The 17,456-nt window shown below is 40.4% G+C and overlaps 1 protein-coding gene across 1 annotated transcript in view; it reads right to left on the bottom strand.

The window, feature by feature from the left end:
* Positions 1–16,306, bottom strand: part of ablim2 (actin binding LIM protein family, member 2) — a 95,304-nt gene extending 78,998 nt beyond the window's left edge. Inside the window, exon 1 of the mRNA XM_019271018.2 lies at positions 15,918–16,306. Coding sequence (XP_019126563.1) covers positions 15,918–15,930 — 13 coding nt within the window. The 5' untranslated portion in view covers positions 15,931–16,306. The remainder of the gene's footprint in view (positions 1–15,917) is intronic.
* Positions 16,307–17,456: the final 1,150 nt, after the last annotated feature.

Genomic DNA, 17,456 nt, shown 5'->3' with positions numbered 1-17,456 from the left:
TAAAATGAACCAGACTATCGTAAAGAGCTTCACTTCAAAGGCTCAGATGACCATATCACTACTGGTAATACTGGTGGGGTGGATAATGGATAATGAATGCCCACCAGAAAACCCACTGAGGGATCACAGAGGCTGGGGATGTGGGTCTTTCTCCCTCTGTCTTAGTCTGTGTGAGCATGTGTGTGTGTGTGTGTGTGTGTGTGTGTGTGTGTGCTCGCGCCTCTGCAATGCACCAACGACCCCAATCCCAAGTCCAGCGTCTGTTCATAAAACTGAGATAAAAGGAGAACATTAACCTACAGGCAGGTGGTGTGTGTGCAAATGCAAAACATTAAAAAGTAGCTTAGTTTTAGAAACTTTTTTTTTTACCCAAAAGGAGTCTTTAAAGTGAATAAAATAAAACGGAACCGAAATGGGCTCATCTTTCACTGCTCTACTTCGAATGTACAGCAGTAATACAGGTCATATTCACATTGTGGTGAAGCTAGAATACATTGGTTTGTCACTATCCAGGATAACTCAAATTCAAGCTCTGGCCCAATCAGTGCGACCCACCTTTGAAATGATGGATATGATCCAACTGATCAACTGATAAAACCACAAGTACAAGAGGATTTCCAATTTTTTAAATTCCTTGTCTACAGTAGGCTCACAAAAATGCTAAATTCAACACTTTGATCCAAGTGAATCTGGAACAGTGACATTCAACAATGATGAAAAGGACTAAAATTCAGCCTTGGAACATAACCTTACCCAACAGTAAGTCATGCAGTGCATTCGATTTGTCTTAACAGGGCCTGTAAAAACAGATATTATTGCTGTTCATGTAATATGTTTTGAGCAAACTTTAATAGACACCATTCCTAATGAAGCCTAGACCTTTGCAGGTTACTAGAATTGCATGATACCCATGGTACCCCACGGTGCCAAATCGTAACGGTTCCTACTATACTAGAAATTCTACACAACGATACTACCATGGATTACTATACTACCGGTGCCAGTTTCTGCTACATAGCGGCCTCTACTCTCCTCCGGGCTTCTCACTGCATGCTACTCCTTTGTAAAGAAACCCACATGGCAACTACTGCAACCGAACTACACAGCTGCTGAATGATTGGCTGTTTGCCTGTTACAGGTGACGTCCGGGGATGTGATCGGCTGTTTCCACACACTGGGTCCGCCCGTCTGTTAGCTTCGTGTGTTTCTGCCGGCAAGAACGAACTCCATGAAGACAGCTCCGCTTCAATATAAACTCACTTCAAAACAAACAACAAGCTAAAGTTCTGTCTCGCCCAGACGCTCGCACGGCTTACAGTCACAAACACGAGACAACACACTCACCATGGCAGAAGCACCGGGCCAAGTCTGCCGCGGCGGCGTCGTCAGTGGCAACACTAATTTTGCTCAAAAAACCAAACTCGTTGTTTCAAACTTGTTTCAGTCTAATTCTTACTTCACCAGTATTATCTTTATCATGCACCAAACAACATTCTAAGTAAATAATAAGTATTTATAACTTGTACAAATACAATGCAGTTCATAAAAATAATAATATATTTTTTTTAAACTGCAGTATCGCGATAATACCGGGAACCATGATACTTTGTCTGGTATAGTGTCGTAGTTACTCATTTTGGTATCGTGACAACTCTACAGGTTACATAGCTCAACACAATGACTCAAGGCCATGGAATACATTTCATTTATTCCCAAAATGAATAATGAGTCAGTGCATTACACAAGCTGGAGGCTAGCTGGAGGTTAACATCAATGCCCACGCATTTCAAACTCCACATCTCCAGTGTGTAATGCATGACTGCTTTGATTCTGAGCATCCAAAAGAACCACGAATGACATCACGCAACTGTTTTCACAGGCTGAGTAATGCTTCACATGACAAAAAAAAACTTTAAAGAGCAACTCCTGTGACAGCTGGACATGACGCAACTCAACCAACTTCATGTGTGTTATGCTAGTAGTGGTTAATGTAGCCTGGAAGCACTAGCTCACAGCAGACGACAGATTAGGAGCTTCTACAGATGTCTTCTTCAACTCCGACTGACACCGAGCGAGTTTATTTCTGGTTTTGTCAGTATAGTGTGACATGACTGTGGCCTCAAGGCAATTGGAACTGTCAGTCAAGTGTCGGAGAGTGTTGTGTCTCGTCAAGTGTGTTAATCGTAGTTCATGTTCATGTTCAATGTTTTATGTTTCACTTCCTGTTTTATTTTGTACTCACCTTTTCCCTCTCATTTCAGACCCTGACTTCCTCCCTTTATGTGATTTTCCCGCCGTTGTAATTGTTTGCCCCGCCCTGATTGGTTTCACCTGTGTTCAATCACCTCATGTATAACTAGTCCTTGTCCTTCTTTGTCTTTGTCTTGTTCCGTTCCTAGAAGTGTATGTCAAGTGTGGACGCCCAGTGTTCAGGTATTCTCAGGTTTAGATTGAAGTTTGAGTTATTATTTTGATCCTCCTCGAGAGCGCCTTTTGTTTGTTTTTTGGGTAAACAAATACCTTTTTGATTATATCGTCATCAGTCCCAGAGTTGTGCATTTGAGTCCATCAGAACTGTGTGTGGTTTTAAGTTACCCTTTAAGGGTTCCAGAGGAGAGTTTCAGTGTCCTACGATGCTGCTACACAAGTTTTATGTTCAAAAGGTATTCAAAATATATGATCCAAAAAAAACCCTGAGCAGCTGAATTTCTTTGTCTGAACATCTTCAGTGTTTTTGTGCATCGATCTGTTAACTGAATGAATTGAAGCACTGGAGCAACGCTAAATGGAGGTCATGAAATTGAGCTCTGGACATTTGCTTCCTCCATTTCCAAGATTACAATCTCTGTACCCAGGGTGGTTCACTATGTGGGTGTGTGATGGATGTGTGTGTTCAAGTGAGGCGAGGAGGCAGAAAGTCGGTGCAGCTGTATATCAGCGTTATTTAGTTTGCACCCCCGTCCTGAAATGAAATATACAGTGCAGCCGATACCGCAAATTAAAAACCCTGCAGTGGGTTGAAGGCTGCTGTTTTGTGGTGTCAGAATGCGTTTTTACGGATGTAAACATGAGGGAACACCCTCACGATTATATGAGGAGAGATCCCACACACACACACTGACAGCTCCAGCTTCTAATTGGAGGGAGCAGGAGGATAAATGAGACTGTAACCAACGGCAACCAGTGAAGGACAGATGCATGGACTGCCAGAAATCGAAGCGTCACAAAGCTGAAAGCAGCTCATTAAATCACCCGTTGTATGACCTGGATTGACTCTGTCCCTCTCCTCCATCCATTCTTTCTTGACCTCTTTCTCCATCTTCCTCCCTCTCCTTTTCATTCCCTTATTAACATCCTTCATCTCTTTCTCCTGTCCTTCTCACTAATTCAAACTTAAATAACTGTCAGTGGCACGACATCCATATTCACCACCGTGATCCATGAGCTTACTAAGAATGTTTGTCTTTCTGTTTCAACTCAATGAAAGAGCTTGGTGGTTGCAGAAGTAGGTATTAAAGTATCCAAGTCTCCATAATGCACAGACAATAACCTAATAAATATTATCTAATAAATAATAAATAGCATGTCCATAACAAAGGCCAGGTTAAAATGACCTGTACTGTTTCCTGTCTTACATCCAGTTTAATGTTTCCACGACACTAACTGCATCAGTGCGAAAGAGTCACATGACATTCTGATTTTCTGCAGATATTTGCTGTATGAATGTGTATGTGAAACAACTGTACAGGAGGTGGTGACTTTTTTTTAAAGGAGGGGTTTAACAGTGAGCCTATCAGGAAAGAAAGGCGATGATGCCTTTGGAGTTTATCAGCTTTTAATGTGAAACATCTGTACAGGAAGTGTTGAGCTTTGCTGTCATTAACGTAACACCAACCAACTAAAAACAACCTGCAACGTTGGACAAACTGTGATCATTAGTGAGTGAGAACAGTGTTTCTGTTCACACGGTATGACATGACATATATACGTATACTAATGCTGTGAAATTCAACCAAACAACAGATAAACATGGACAGAATCAACAGCAAATAATAATATAATAATATGACTGAAATGTGGAGTTAGAGGTTCAAACAGTTTTTCACCAGTTTTCAGTCCAGGATTTTGTGGGCGGTCCTTAAAGGGTGGCTCGATGACACGCTGAGGCCACCCTGAGCATACCCCTGCACCCCTAGCAGAGAGATAGAGATGAATTCATCTCACTCAGAGTGTTTCAAAGTTAGTCATGTCATTTTCTGAACTCATCTGACACGTTTCAGTCACTTCAAAATGGCTGCATGACTGCTCCAGCGAGTGGGCCTGGCTTCATCACATTCAGAGGACACGCCATCACAGTCCTGGAGCTGAGAATTCATTTTTACCTGATGTTGACACCTAATTTCATAAACTTGTTGATATTTTTAATCATTAAAATTTGGCTGGACGGTTAATAACACTTTCTTCTTTGGTCTGACGAACTCAGAACACTAATTATTTATATTTAGTAAATATTTATTCTTGGTTTACACAGAAAACGGAAAAAACAAGGTTAATGTCTCTTTGTGTTCTCTCTCTATATTTTATGGAAATAAAAGCTCCTGTAATGATTTGATCATTCATATCTTAATATCTGCTCTTTTGATTAGTTTCAATTTTGCATATAAACCCCATATGATGACTGTCATCAGCAAAATGTGTCAAATAGAAAATTAGATTTAAATCTGTCATTGGTTGTGATAAGGATATGATTTAAACACAAGTCATATGACAGTCTGTGTGGACAAAAAACACACTCACACAACCCTAACTCTTACAAAACTGCTTTACATTTCTACTTAAATGTAACTTCTGGTCCTAAACTAGAGTCTTTCCATCCTCATGAGTACAGACACAGCTGTAACACACAGTGACAGTGGAGCTGCAGGCTGAGAAGCAAAGCTGATATTCAGGATTAGAGATCAGTGTAACATAAAGCAAATCTCTGTCTTCACAACATTTCTCCTCCAGTATTAAACAGAGAATTAACACACACACACACACACACACACACACACATACACACACAAAAATCTTGTTTGACCCAAATTTAGGATCCTACTTTCAAACTTCTTAATAACAAAAAGGCACACATTGTGATTTGGGTGTTTTAATCTGGTTAATTGCTTCATTCACTGGGGACCTGTGCAGGACTGAGGAGATTAAGGAAAGGAAAGGAAATAGGAGGAGAGAAGAAAAGAAGGAGGAAAGTACGAGAATATGAGAAATAAGTAAGAAAGCTAAGGAGGGAAATCATTAAGGAAGAAAGGATGAAGAAAGATGAGCTGGACAGAGTGCACATGAGAAGAGAGGAGGGGAGGAAGTTGTCACCTTTCTTCAACGGTTGCTAAAGAAACAAAAGAAAAGAAGGTGTGGAAGTGTGAGAGGAACAAAATGTGTGTTTAGCACTTTATAACAGAGATATTCTAACTTGAATCAGTGCACAGCAGTGTGTGAAACATCAGCCTCAGACAACAACCCAGTCTCCAGGAACGATCAATCACAGTACAGGAACACACACACACACACACACACACACACACACTCAGGAGAAAGGGAATTGATGAATAATTCACTGAAGCTCATTGATCTCTGAGTCTCCCTCCTCCACACGTAGCAGTAATCTGATCCTGGTTTTAAGTGCAGCGTTAGCTCTCAAGGTAGCTGCAAACATTCCCATAATGCATTTGCAAAAAACAAAACAAAAACAAAACAAAGGACACCATGTCCTGTATAGGGTCCCTCCAAATAGCTCCAGTGGACAGATGTTCGTCACATTAAAGGAGATGAGTTATTGCAGACACATCAGCATCATAAGGTACACAGACCTAATGTTGACTATGTATCATTTCCTGAATGTGGTTCTTGAATCCTGGTGCTATGGTGAGTACTTGTGTGGGCAGATGAGTATATGTTTACAATCTATCTATAATCCTCATTGTCCATACTGTAATTTTACACTTTAATCACATGTCTGTCATCCTGGATGAGGGACCCCTCCACCTGAGGTTTTTTCCCTATCCGAATCGAGTGTCCAAGTACGGAGGGTGTATACTGCACAGATTTAAAAGGTGAACTCCACTGTCTGGTGAGCTAACCACTAACCAGCCAGCAACATGGTACTGCTTGTCAGTCAGGCTGACCTGCTAACCACATGATATAATACCATAATACATCACACAGTTTATTTAAGATATTGTACCATGAACCACTTCCTGTCTAACTACTATCTGCAAACCATGCCTGTGTCGTGGAGCAGTTTATGGTAGTTATATAAAAGGGAATGGTGCAACACCACTAATAGACTATGCTAGCTTTCTCGGTTTAGGACTCTCTAGTTTCTCAATGGTCAGTACTGCAAATCTGCTATTAACATCACAGTTATGAGAAAATCAAACTAACTAAAGATTATTGTCCAATATATTCTATCTGATATTTAAACTCTCAAAAATTGCCTCAAAAAACCAGTATCACTTTCAAAAAAAAATCATGAAGCCACTTAGAAATTAGTGCCTTGTTCATGGCAAAGTCCCTGATGGAGATTCTAACCTTTTTCAAGCTTTCCTTGTTCAATAGTTTAGTTTAATTGTTTTAAATAAAGAAAATCTGATTACCAATGTTAAAAGAATCCAAAATTCACATTCTGATCTAGTACAATATCTAAATCTAATAGAAAACATGTAGACACACAATCATTTTCTATGCCTAATGATGAATGACAATGACTGTACATTCACCTTACCACAATTTTGACCCTTCCAGAACAACCACTAGGTTTCTCCAGTTAGAGATTGGAAGTAATTCAAGGAGTTCAAATTCAGATGTCTCAAAGTCAAGTCAGGGTAAAATCTCTCTGTCACTCCTTTGCATTGAAAGAAGCCAGTTGAGGTGGTCCATCATTTGATAGACCAGGATGCCCCTGGGACGCCTCCCTGTGGAGGTTTTCTGAGTATGTCCATAAGAAAGAACAGCCAAGGACAGACCCAGAACTCCCTGGATGGATTATATATCCAGTCCGGCATGGAGTCATTTCCCAAGGATTGCACAAGAATCATCAGAGCATATCACTGGAGACAAGAACATTTTTCCAAAACCTGGATAAGCAGTTTAGCATAGATTTAGCATAGTTGGATGATATATTAGGAATCATTGCTGCTGAGAGTGCAGACTTCCAGATATACAGTGAAAGACTGTGGGGAGCTTTAGTATCAGTTAGATCAAACACTAACTTTGCATCCTCAGATTGTCAGCCTGGTTCGTGAAGCTCTGCATGGTGAGAATAGATTTAATTTGATCTATTGGTGAAGGGAACATCTTTTAGTTATTTATAATGGTGTCGAATTAGGAGCTCAGTCATCTGAATAAGTCATTTGTTTGTGTGCCTGTGCATAAATGAGTGTATATCATGCTCTGCTGTGCATCATGAATTCTGTATGAAGACTTTGATAATTTCTAGGTCATTTCTTGAGAAAATGACAAAAGGCAAACTCAATCCAATGACGGCGCTTTTAAATCTACCAATGAAAACCCCAAATCCTTCAGTGGAAGCAACAAAGAAGTGACCAACTAAAGACCTGAATAAATGTGTGAAGAAACATAACTTATGCAGGTAGTTTCGTATCGGCCTTCACCAGATCTTAACTCATTGCTAAACTAAAGCACCTACAAGAGATTTCAGAGCAACTTGTTTGGAGCAACAGCTTCATCAAAACACCAAATGAGGGAATATTTTTTGGGAAGAATGGCGTTCATTCTTTCACTGTGAAATCTAGGCCAAGGAGCATGTTTGGTGGCTCAATACCCAGCCTGAGTTCCTAGGAATTACGTTCATATTGGCAGCACACGGTTTGGTTTAGTTTAATGCCAACTTTAAATGAAAAAGTGTGTCCTTTGGAAAGTAAGGGTGGGGAGGTCTGGGTGGTGGATAGGCATGTAGCACATTTGTCTTTCATGCAGGAGACCAGAGTTTGTGTTCTGGCTGTGTGAAACTCTCAGTTGGTCGATCTACCACCATGGTCCACAATGAGATATTTCAACTATTTGTTGGATTGGCATAAAACTATATACATACACAAAATTCTGTACAAACATTCACGTGCCCCTATGACCAAATACCTGCAAAACAAGTGACATACCCATCAGTCAAAGCTGTACTGTACTGTGTCCATTGCTAACTAGCAATATTAGGATGCGAACATGCTAAACTAAGTAAAGTAAGTTAGTAAACATGTAAAAAAAAAAAAAAAGAACTTATAGAAAACATTTGCTTAATGTGGATGTCCAATCAGTTGATGGTAAATCTAGTCAGTTGATGGAGGAACTATAGGCTATTTCAGCTATTTCAGGAATTCATTTGCTTAGGAACATTGTGTAACTTTGATTAGCACCCAGCAGCTAACTTGCTTGCTCAGTGGGCGTGGGTGAAAGAAGCTTGCCATAATGCCTCTTGGTACATGTAGGTATTGCACATATAGGTAGAACAACTCCGACACACACTGCTTGACTACATTAACCATCAGCAAGTTTGCTCTTTAAATACAGCCTCACAGAACAACTAGTGTAGCTGTAGACTCTTGAGTCTTGTTTAAACAGTTTTCCATAACCATTTGTTTTAGTTGCCTGACCATATAAACCATAGTTTATTTGCTCTCTCTGACCATAACCATACTATAATTGTCATATGTATATAATATACAAATAACTCATTTTGTTAGCATTTGGTGTGTTTGATAGGGTTGCAACACCCTACTAAGACACTTCCTGTTGGCTTTTCCACAAATTTCAACAGAGAGGCAGGAGAAAACGGTAAAATGGACAGAAAAAATCATCTCTGTCACTGTTTCAGGATTAAATACATGACACAATAAAATAACTCACTCTTTCTGTTTGTGCACAACTAACTCAGCTGCTACACTCGCACAGCCCTGACTTTGCATTTGTGTGTGCTTCAGTTGCAAACCCCCCTTCGCCTGTTTTACATTTCATCCTGTGAAGAATCACATGAACAGTTCCTTTCTAATGCCAGCTAATTTAACTACGTGACTGCAGTTATTTAATCAACAGGCTACAGCTGCTTGAACGCAGCCTGTCAAATGACTCTGCGCCCTGTATCGTCGAGCTCTCTTGAAAATGCATAGTTGACCTTGATAGCTGCTGTCACATCTTAATGTCACACACTCAGCAAGTTCAACACAGAAGACTCAAATAGCGGGAAGCTCCAGGCTAGAGGTGTGAGGTATGCAGGGAGGAATAAATAAAGTATGACTCAATGGATATGACAGATCTTTGGACAGAAGCAGTGTGCAGGAGGAATGCCTAAAACTGTTCATGTCTTTTTGAATGAAATATTTTACATTTACATCAGTACGAATTCACTTGTAATACATATAAAGCATCACTTTTCACTTTTGTTTGAGCTAGCATGGCAGTTTCCCTGCTTCCCTGCTTGCAGGGCTAAACACACCAATAACTTGCTCAACACTCAAGAAATCTCCTCTGAATCTGTTAAATAGCAAATAATGTAGTAGTAGTAGTAGTAGTAGTAGTAGTAATAATTATTATTATAGTGATAATAATAATGTCAGAGTAATCTTTAAAAACCTTTGTGCATCATGGTATAAATGCAGATATTATAAAATGATGCCTATATTGTCTATATTGTACTTGTATTATACAATATTACATGATAACAGTACTGCATTAGCTTCAATTCCAAAATATCAACTATGCTCATCGAAGTCGCAATGTGAGCACATAATTCAGCCCATGGAGTCACATAGGACAAACACCAACCTGCCTTCATCAAAGTCCCATGTAAAACAGCAGGCTGCAGGGAAATGTTACGAGCCCACACCACATTGGAGGCTTAATTACTACTGTGTGTGTGTATGTGTGTGTGTGTGTGCTGTGTGTGTACTGTGTAGCCACAGTGTAGGGGCTTAGCACCAGTGAGGTTAGCCAGCATTTATCCCAATAAGAAGAGCTGTGGTGTCAGCCTGACTGCTGCCTCGAACTGCCCACCGGTTCTGTCCAATGTATTTCATTCAGCGACCACTACAGCAGTATGAGCATGATTTATAACATTTAAAACATAAAATATAATTATTTACTCAGTTTACACACTAGGTCTTGTCCACACATGACATTAGACAGAGTAGGAAAAGTTGTAAATAATAAAACCAGTACATGTTGGCTTAACTTCATGGCTTTCTGGGACTCTTGGACAGAACTGAGCCATCATTAATGTTATTAGTAACAACTGTGCTCTGCTGTGAATGATTTTAATTAAAGCTTTTATTAAGATAAAATTTTCAGGAAGGCTTCAAATATAAACTCGCTAAAGATGTCGCCAAACTGATCTTCCAATTAATGTCATGTTTCAAACTGACCAACCACAGGATGGTTTTTCTTCTACCAACTCCATAAAGCAATATTCAGAGTTGTATTGTGAATTTTGTTTTTGTTAAGGTGTGGCAGGACTCAGCCCAAAGCTAATTTTAGCCTTGTGTTATCTATGCAAATGAATGCAGGCGAATGAAGTATAAATATCTGATACCTGTTGACAGATAATGTTGTATTTGTATCTTTACTATACTGATATCTAATCCTAGCATCTTTTTCAACGATGTGTTATAATATAAAATACATCCAATTATTTTCTTGACCTGAAAAGCACACAGAGCAGGTGGATGTACCTTCCCTGCAGTCTTCCTTTCTGACCTGGATATTTGGCAGCTGAACAGAATAAACTTGGCTGAAATGTTTCTGAAGTGTGTGTTTATTCGACCCAAACATCCATACAGCACCACCTGTATGGACATAAGCCAACAACCTTCATGCCAACAACAAGTCTGTGCAGTGAACTGACAGCTGAAAACTCAACTTCCTGTTATTTTTCTGCATTTCTGTCCATACACTGATCCATCAGTCACTAAAGTCAAAACACTCAACTCATACCAACATGTCTTCACCTCAATTAGCAGGCCACAGGGCAAAGGGAAGGCAAACCTTGGCTTCGGGTCACATCTTGTTGCCATCGTTAGCAGATGAAGAGTCCAGAAAATGGATTGCTTGTGCTGAGAATCGTTTGTCAAACCCAATCATACTAATTAATCACAATGAAAGGTCCAGTATGTAGCATTAGCTTGTTTTCATTAGTGTATAATCAACTGAAAATAAGAATCGATGTCTTAAAATGAGTGAGAGCGGGTCCTCTTCCACGGAATCCGCCATTTTTCTACAGTAGCCCAGAACAGACAAACCAAACACTGATCTAGTTCGGGCCTTTTGCTTTTTATGTGAATTTCACTGCACGCCTTCCTACATGCTTGAAAGGAGAGGGTGAGGCGTGGGAGAGTATTCATTTGATTGCAATCAGCAACTTCACTGCTAGGTTCCACTAAATCCTACACACTGGACCTTTTAATTAACGTTGAAAACATTATGTATACAGCATGTAGGATCCAATGACAGACCATGGCAAAAATTGATTAGTAGTCAGTAGTTTATAATCACCTGAAAATTAGAATTGCTGTCTTTGATACCTTTATATCGATGGAGGGAGAGGCTTGTCTTTCATGTTGACTCACCATGTTTTCACAGTGGCCTTGACAGGACCAAGCAAACACTGTCCCTATGTTGGGTCTTTCATGTTTTGCGACCACTGTAGTTTCTCCTATGTTTAGAAGGGGAGGGTGAGACAAGGGGTATTCAGTTGGTTGCAATCTGCAACCTCACCACTAGGTGCCCCTAAATCCTACACTCTGGTGCTTAATTTATTCAAAAGCACTTACTCTATACCAGACGGAGCACAGACATTAAAATATCAGTCCTGACACACACACACACACCCTCAAATATGATCTTTGCTAACACATTCATGCATACACACCAGTACTTTTCCTTTCTCCTCTCACTCCATTTTACCTCCGACACATTGTCAAGCACAAACTGCACGTGTGTAAACACACATATCATCATTCCTGACAGCGAACACACACGGCGAAGCAGGCACACACACACACACACACACACCCTGGAGGCTCATACCTTGTGACACACATTATTTAGAGCCAGCCTTACTGCAACGCTCTCACAACTGCTTGCCAAAGGATAATCATATATGTGTGTTTGTGGGTGGGGGAAATTGCTCACTAGCTAGTAGTTAACCAGGAGGTCCTAAACCAGTACTGATGTTAGTGATTCTCTTGGTCATTTTAAAATGTTATACAGTGACTTAAAACATTGAGCTTTGGGTCTCGGGTTGGGTTGGGTTCTATACTCAAGAAAAGGGATTTAATCATGCATTCAATCCCCATTTTAGAAGCAGATAGGTGCTTTTTGAAGGTGATGAGGTTCACTTAGACCAATGTGTTCCTGCTGACGATAGAGCAGTGTGATGTGTGTTGACTTCATCTTTCTTCGTGAATCACTTGGAAATGCGCAAAGCCACGGGGCTGCACAAGAACTCGATCTGAAGTATGTTGTAATGATTTCCGGCTGTCTTCCTCCTAAAGAACAAGTCGCGAGGAAGAGTCAGCAGGTTCACACCGTTAGGACCAGCTATACACACACAGAAAACAGCCTGGGAAACAGTATTGATCAGACCTCTCTACATGTGACCTGTAGCAGCATTAACAGGCAAGTCTACGATCATCCATCCCTATTAGTCACTGATCATTATCCCCTGTGGTGAAGGGGCTCAACATGTCTCTGAGCTGATAAGATACCTCAACACAAACCCTGTTAATAGTCTGATCTTGCTGTGCAGATAGCCATAAATAAAAGATAAAGTGTGATTATATTTAGAATTGAAAGAATGCAGACCAGCCTGGTTATACCACTGAAATCGTCTCTCAGGGCGTGTTCATGCCAAGCCTGTTGTGAGAGGTTTATTTAAACCTGAGTGCACCACTCCTGTGGTTGGACGAGGTAAACAATGTCAAACACAGGTGGCATGGAACAATCAAGCTGAGCTGCCTATAAACCTGGAGAGCATGATCTGAATCAAGGGCTGAGATATTATCCAAAAACCTCACAGGGTCGAGGAGGATTTCGATAGCCAGGACAAATTACCTTGGGTTACGAGATGGATCCAAGAAAGTAAACCCAGACTCAAGAAATTAAAATTAAAATGGATCAAGAACCTATAATATAAACTAGAAGCCTCAGATTTGAAAGATTCTGGTAGTAGAGCAGTGGGTCGGGATGTAACGATCTATCCATCTGAAGCCATACATTGATGATCAATGATCCAACATGATCAATGCAAAGGGAAAACATTGAACTGCATCATCGTCTTTAAGATACATTAATTCAGATCTAAAGGTACAGTGGGTAACATTTAGACTGATCTATTGGTAGAAATGTGCCACTATGAATCGTGTTTTCGTTACCGTAGAAGAGTCCTTTACATATGTACAAAGGGTGCAGGGCCTCTTAAATGGGGTCTGCCATGTTGAACCACCATGTTCCAGAATAGAGGAAGCAAACACTGGCTCTAGAGAAGTCCTTTCAAAAAAAAATTCTCCTATTAAATAGAAGAGGAGGTAAGGAGTATTGAGTCTGCTAGATGTCTAAATGTAGAAATCCTACACACTGGACCTTTTTAAAAGTTCAATGTTTATCCATTTGTCACACAAGTGCTCTTATTAATACAAGGCTATGCTGTGGTAGATGCCAAAATCTGAGAGATTTCAAGGATTATAAGTGTGGGACAAGATTTGGAATTTGGTCAGAGGACCAGAAAGTTCATTCCCTTCCTCTAAACTGAACCTAATACAAGGAAACAATTCTAAAACACATTCCCTGACCTAACGAAGTGATCAATCACCAAAGAGGACTGCCAAAGTTCCTTAAACATTCGTGTAACTTCTGTTTACAGAACCTGCATCACTTGTAACTGAACCCAATTACAGCAAAAAGAGCTTTTGTAATAAAGAAACCACCAGTGAACCACCACTGTGTCAGACAATCTCTCTATACAGGCTGATGCCCACACCGCTTAAAATTAAACTCACGCCAGGCAGCTATATTCAAATCACACACACACACACACACACACACACAAACACCACCTGATACTGTTTATCAGGAGCAACTCGTCCCCACATGTGGAGACCAGCTGTCATCACTCACAGGTACAGATCTGAAATAAATTTCCGCTCATGTCCGCTCACACATTCAGCCAACATTCTTCGAATGTTTACAGGCCATTTAAAAAAATGTAAAAAACATCACAGAGGGGGTAACCTCCCAGACAAACCATGTTTGTTTGTTTGTCTGTTTGGCTTGCAGTTTACAGCCATGTGTTAATGAATTTCTCCTGTCTCGACTCCCAGACGAACTGCAGCACTCTCATTAACGGCTCCGGCAGTGCTGCAGGACATCGACGGGTCTCCTCGTTAAGACCAACGTCAATCCAAGCTTCCCGTTTTGAGAGGCCGGATTGATTAGTGGGATCCAGTCTCAGTCCTCAGTGATATCTTGTTTTTGGTTTGGATAAGATTAAATGCAAAAGTAAAGTCCTTGAATTTCTTAATTTGTAAATAAGATGGGCGATTTCTTGTTCCCTAAACTGTCTGCTCCGTCAGCTTCACTTGTATGCTATTCCAAGATGTGTTATCCCACTGTAGTCTTGTATAAAAGGAAAAAGGGGTTAGCTGAGTCCATTATCATTGTGGTATAGGGGTTTGTTTGTATGTCTTTCAACCAATCACAGCAGTGATGTACTTGCAAAAGAGTACTGGAGGGGAGGGGGCTTGTTCTGGTGGGTAACATTTAGACTGATCTATTAGCAGAATATGGAAGACATTAGTGTATGAATCATTGTGGGGGTTTTTTAGAGTAAGTGCTTTCTATCTACAAAGGAAGCAGGTCCTCTCACATGGGGTCTGCCATGTTTCCATCAAACACTGGCTCTAGAAAGGTCCTTTCACAGTTTTTGTTCGCTCTACAGCCTCCTATACACGTGTCATGGGAGAGTGAGGGGTATTCAGTTGGTTGCAAACCCACTGCTAGATGCCACCAAGTCCTAGACACTGGACTTTGAAAAGTTGAATGTTTATCCATTTGTCACAGAATTCCTCTCATTAATACACGTTTATACAGTGGTAGATGCCAGATTTGAGTGTTTTTTAAGCATGTTAAGTATAAATACTGTATTTAAAACGTGGATGTTGATGAGATTTCAAGAGTTAAAGAGTTTCCCGTTCAAATTCTGACTCAAAGCGACATTTTCACCTTGTATAAATCTCTATTTCTCTTCTCAGTGTCCTTTTTAAAAAGTGGAACTCTACAACAGTGTTGTATTTTGGTTGCAGCGTTGCATGTGTTTATTTGCATAGGTAAAACCAAACAGTGCAGTGCTGTTTCCACCAGTCTTGACAGTACACACAGAAATGCTTCAAATAAAGACCTGCCTCCGGTTAACATTACATTTGTCCCATCCTCCTCAGAGACAAAGCCAGGTGTGACAGCAGCCCGCCAGGAGTCAGGCCTGCTGTACACAAACAGCCATGCCTCTTTTAAAGGCAGTGAGTGACTGCAGAGCAACATGATGGGAAAGAAGGGACCAAAGCCCAACTGTGGGCGTCTCTACATCCTAATTAGCCCGCATGACATTCATTTTTGTAACATCAGACAACCTCAGTGTTGGCAGCATCACATATGTGGGGGCACCCTGATGATGCTGCACGCCTTCATCAGCACATACAGGATGGCAACATAAATATTTAAATGCAGACACATTTTACAGTGTGTGAATGAGGACTCTGTACTGATCAGCACAGATCCACTGGAAGCCCTATATGAATATTAAAAGTATGTTATTGAACCCAGTGCACAAGCAAACCCAGGACATCCCACAATAAACAGGCTCTTACCAGTGCTGCTCATGGTACCAGTCGGACGTCTTCTCCAGTCAGATGATGCACATTAAATAAGCCACTATCCACATTGACAGTACATGGATGATGCCAGCAGCCGCAGAGCGCACGAACCTCGGTGTCACCCGGCGGGATGAATGCAGGGAAATGTTCTCACGGGGGGAGTGTAGTGCTGGAGCACAGAGCACAGAGTGTGTGTGTGTGTGTGTGTGTGTGAGGCCGCAGAGATCTCAACACAAACAGCCGCAACCGAGAGGACAATGTCCTGCGTGTGCACTGCAGGGCTGCGCCGCCTCACTATACGGCAGACAGACAGTGCAGGTTGGGTGTGGGCGCACGGTGGAGATACGCGATGAGGGTCAAGCCAGATGGAGGAGTGGCGAGGGTTTCCGGTGTGACATTTCAAAATAAAAGCCTTTGTGAAAGATGTTATGTAATGTTTGAGTGAGTCAATCAGAAATGGACGTTATAAATTACAGTCAGAACACCAAGTTATACTGAAATGTAACCTGTTTAAGACCATGGTACGTGAAGTAAAAATATTTAAAAAGATGAATATGTCTTTGGAATTCTGAATTTTAATTGAATTTAAAATTGAACATTACATTAAACATCAAACAAAGTTCAATAATAATAACTGATATAGAGCACAGCACATGTCACAGAAAGCAAACTTTTAAAAAAGATGTGGCCTGGTTAATGTGCCTCGAAGTTTGTTCACTTCATGGGTTTTAATTGACTTTAATTTTTTTATTGTTACAGTTTTTAGTTCTTGCTGAATTGTTCATCTGTTTCTATACACTGGTTCACAAACATTATTTTCTTATTGGCTTTTATTTATAATATTTTATCATTGCATGGACACATCTATCGATTTTAGCAAAATTCTATTCATCGATGCATGAAAGGTGAGGGGTATATGTATGGAAATAAATAGTTTAACTTCATGCCCAAAGACATCAAATTCTGATTAAACATAATTTTATTTTGGAAAGTCTAAAATATGTGCACTAAATAAATATATGGAATATAAATTACAGTGAGAAGTACTGCATAGCCTAAAATGGAGGTTAACTAGTGAAAGATCCATAAAAGCTGCTGAGTCATGATTTAATTTGTCGAATGAACTGAAACTATATTTTAACACAGGGCTGTTTTGCAAACAGTAATAGGTAATGATGTAAAACCTGAATTTGTTTGTGTTGTCCACAGAGGAAGTGGGGGAGAGAAGGATGTTAGCCAAGCTGACATCCATCATGGACAACACCTCTCACCTCCTACATGACACTGTGGGGTCCCTCAGCAGCAGACTGAGACACCCACGGTGTAAGAAGGAGAGGTTCCACAGGTCTTTCATCCCTTCTGCGGTCAGACTTTACAGCACCTGCACCACCTGATCATGTCGTAGTTTTCCATGCTGTAGTTTTTTTCTGTTCCAGTTACCACCACTACTCATTACAGCTTTTATATTTCTTTCTTTTTTTTCTTTAATCGGTATTTATATTTTTTTTCTTTAATCTGTATTTATATTTCACT

The sequence above is a fragment of the Larimichthys crocea genome, chromosome XIV (genome assembly GCF_000972845.2).
Source record: "Larimichthys crocea isolate SSNF chromosome XIV, L_crocea_2.0, whole genome shotgun sequence".
Classification (NCBI taxonomy): Eukaryota; Metazoa; Chordata; class Actinopteri; family Sciaenidae; genus Larimichthys; species Larimichthys crocea.
Note: the sequence above shows the minus strand (reverse complement) of the source record. Positions and strands in the feature narration are given on the sequence as shown.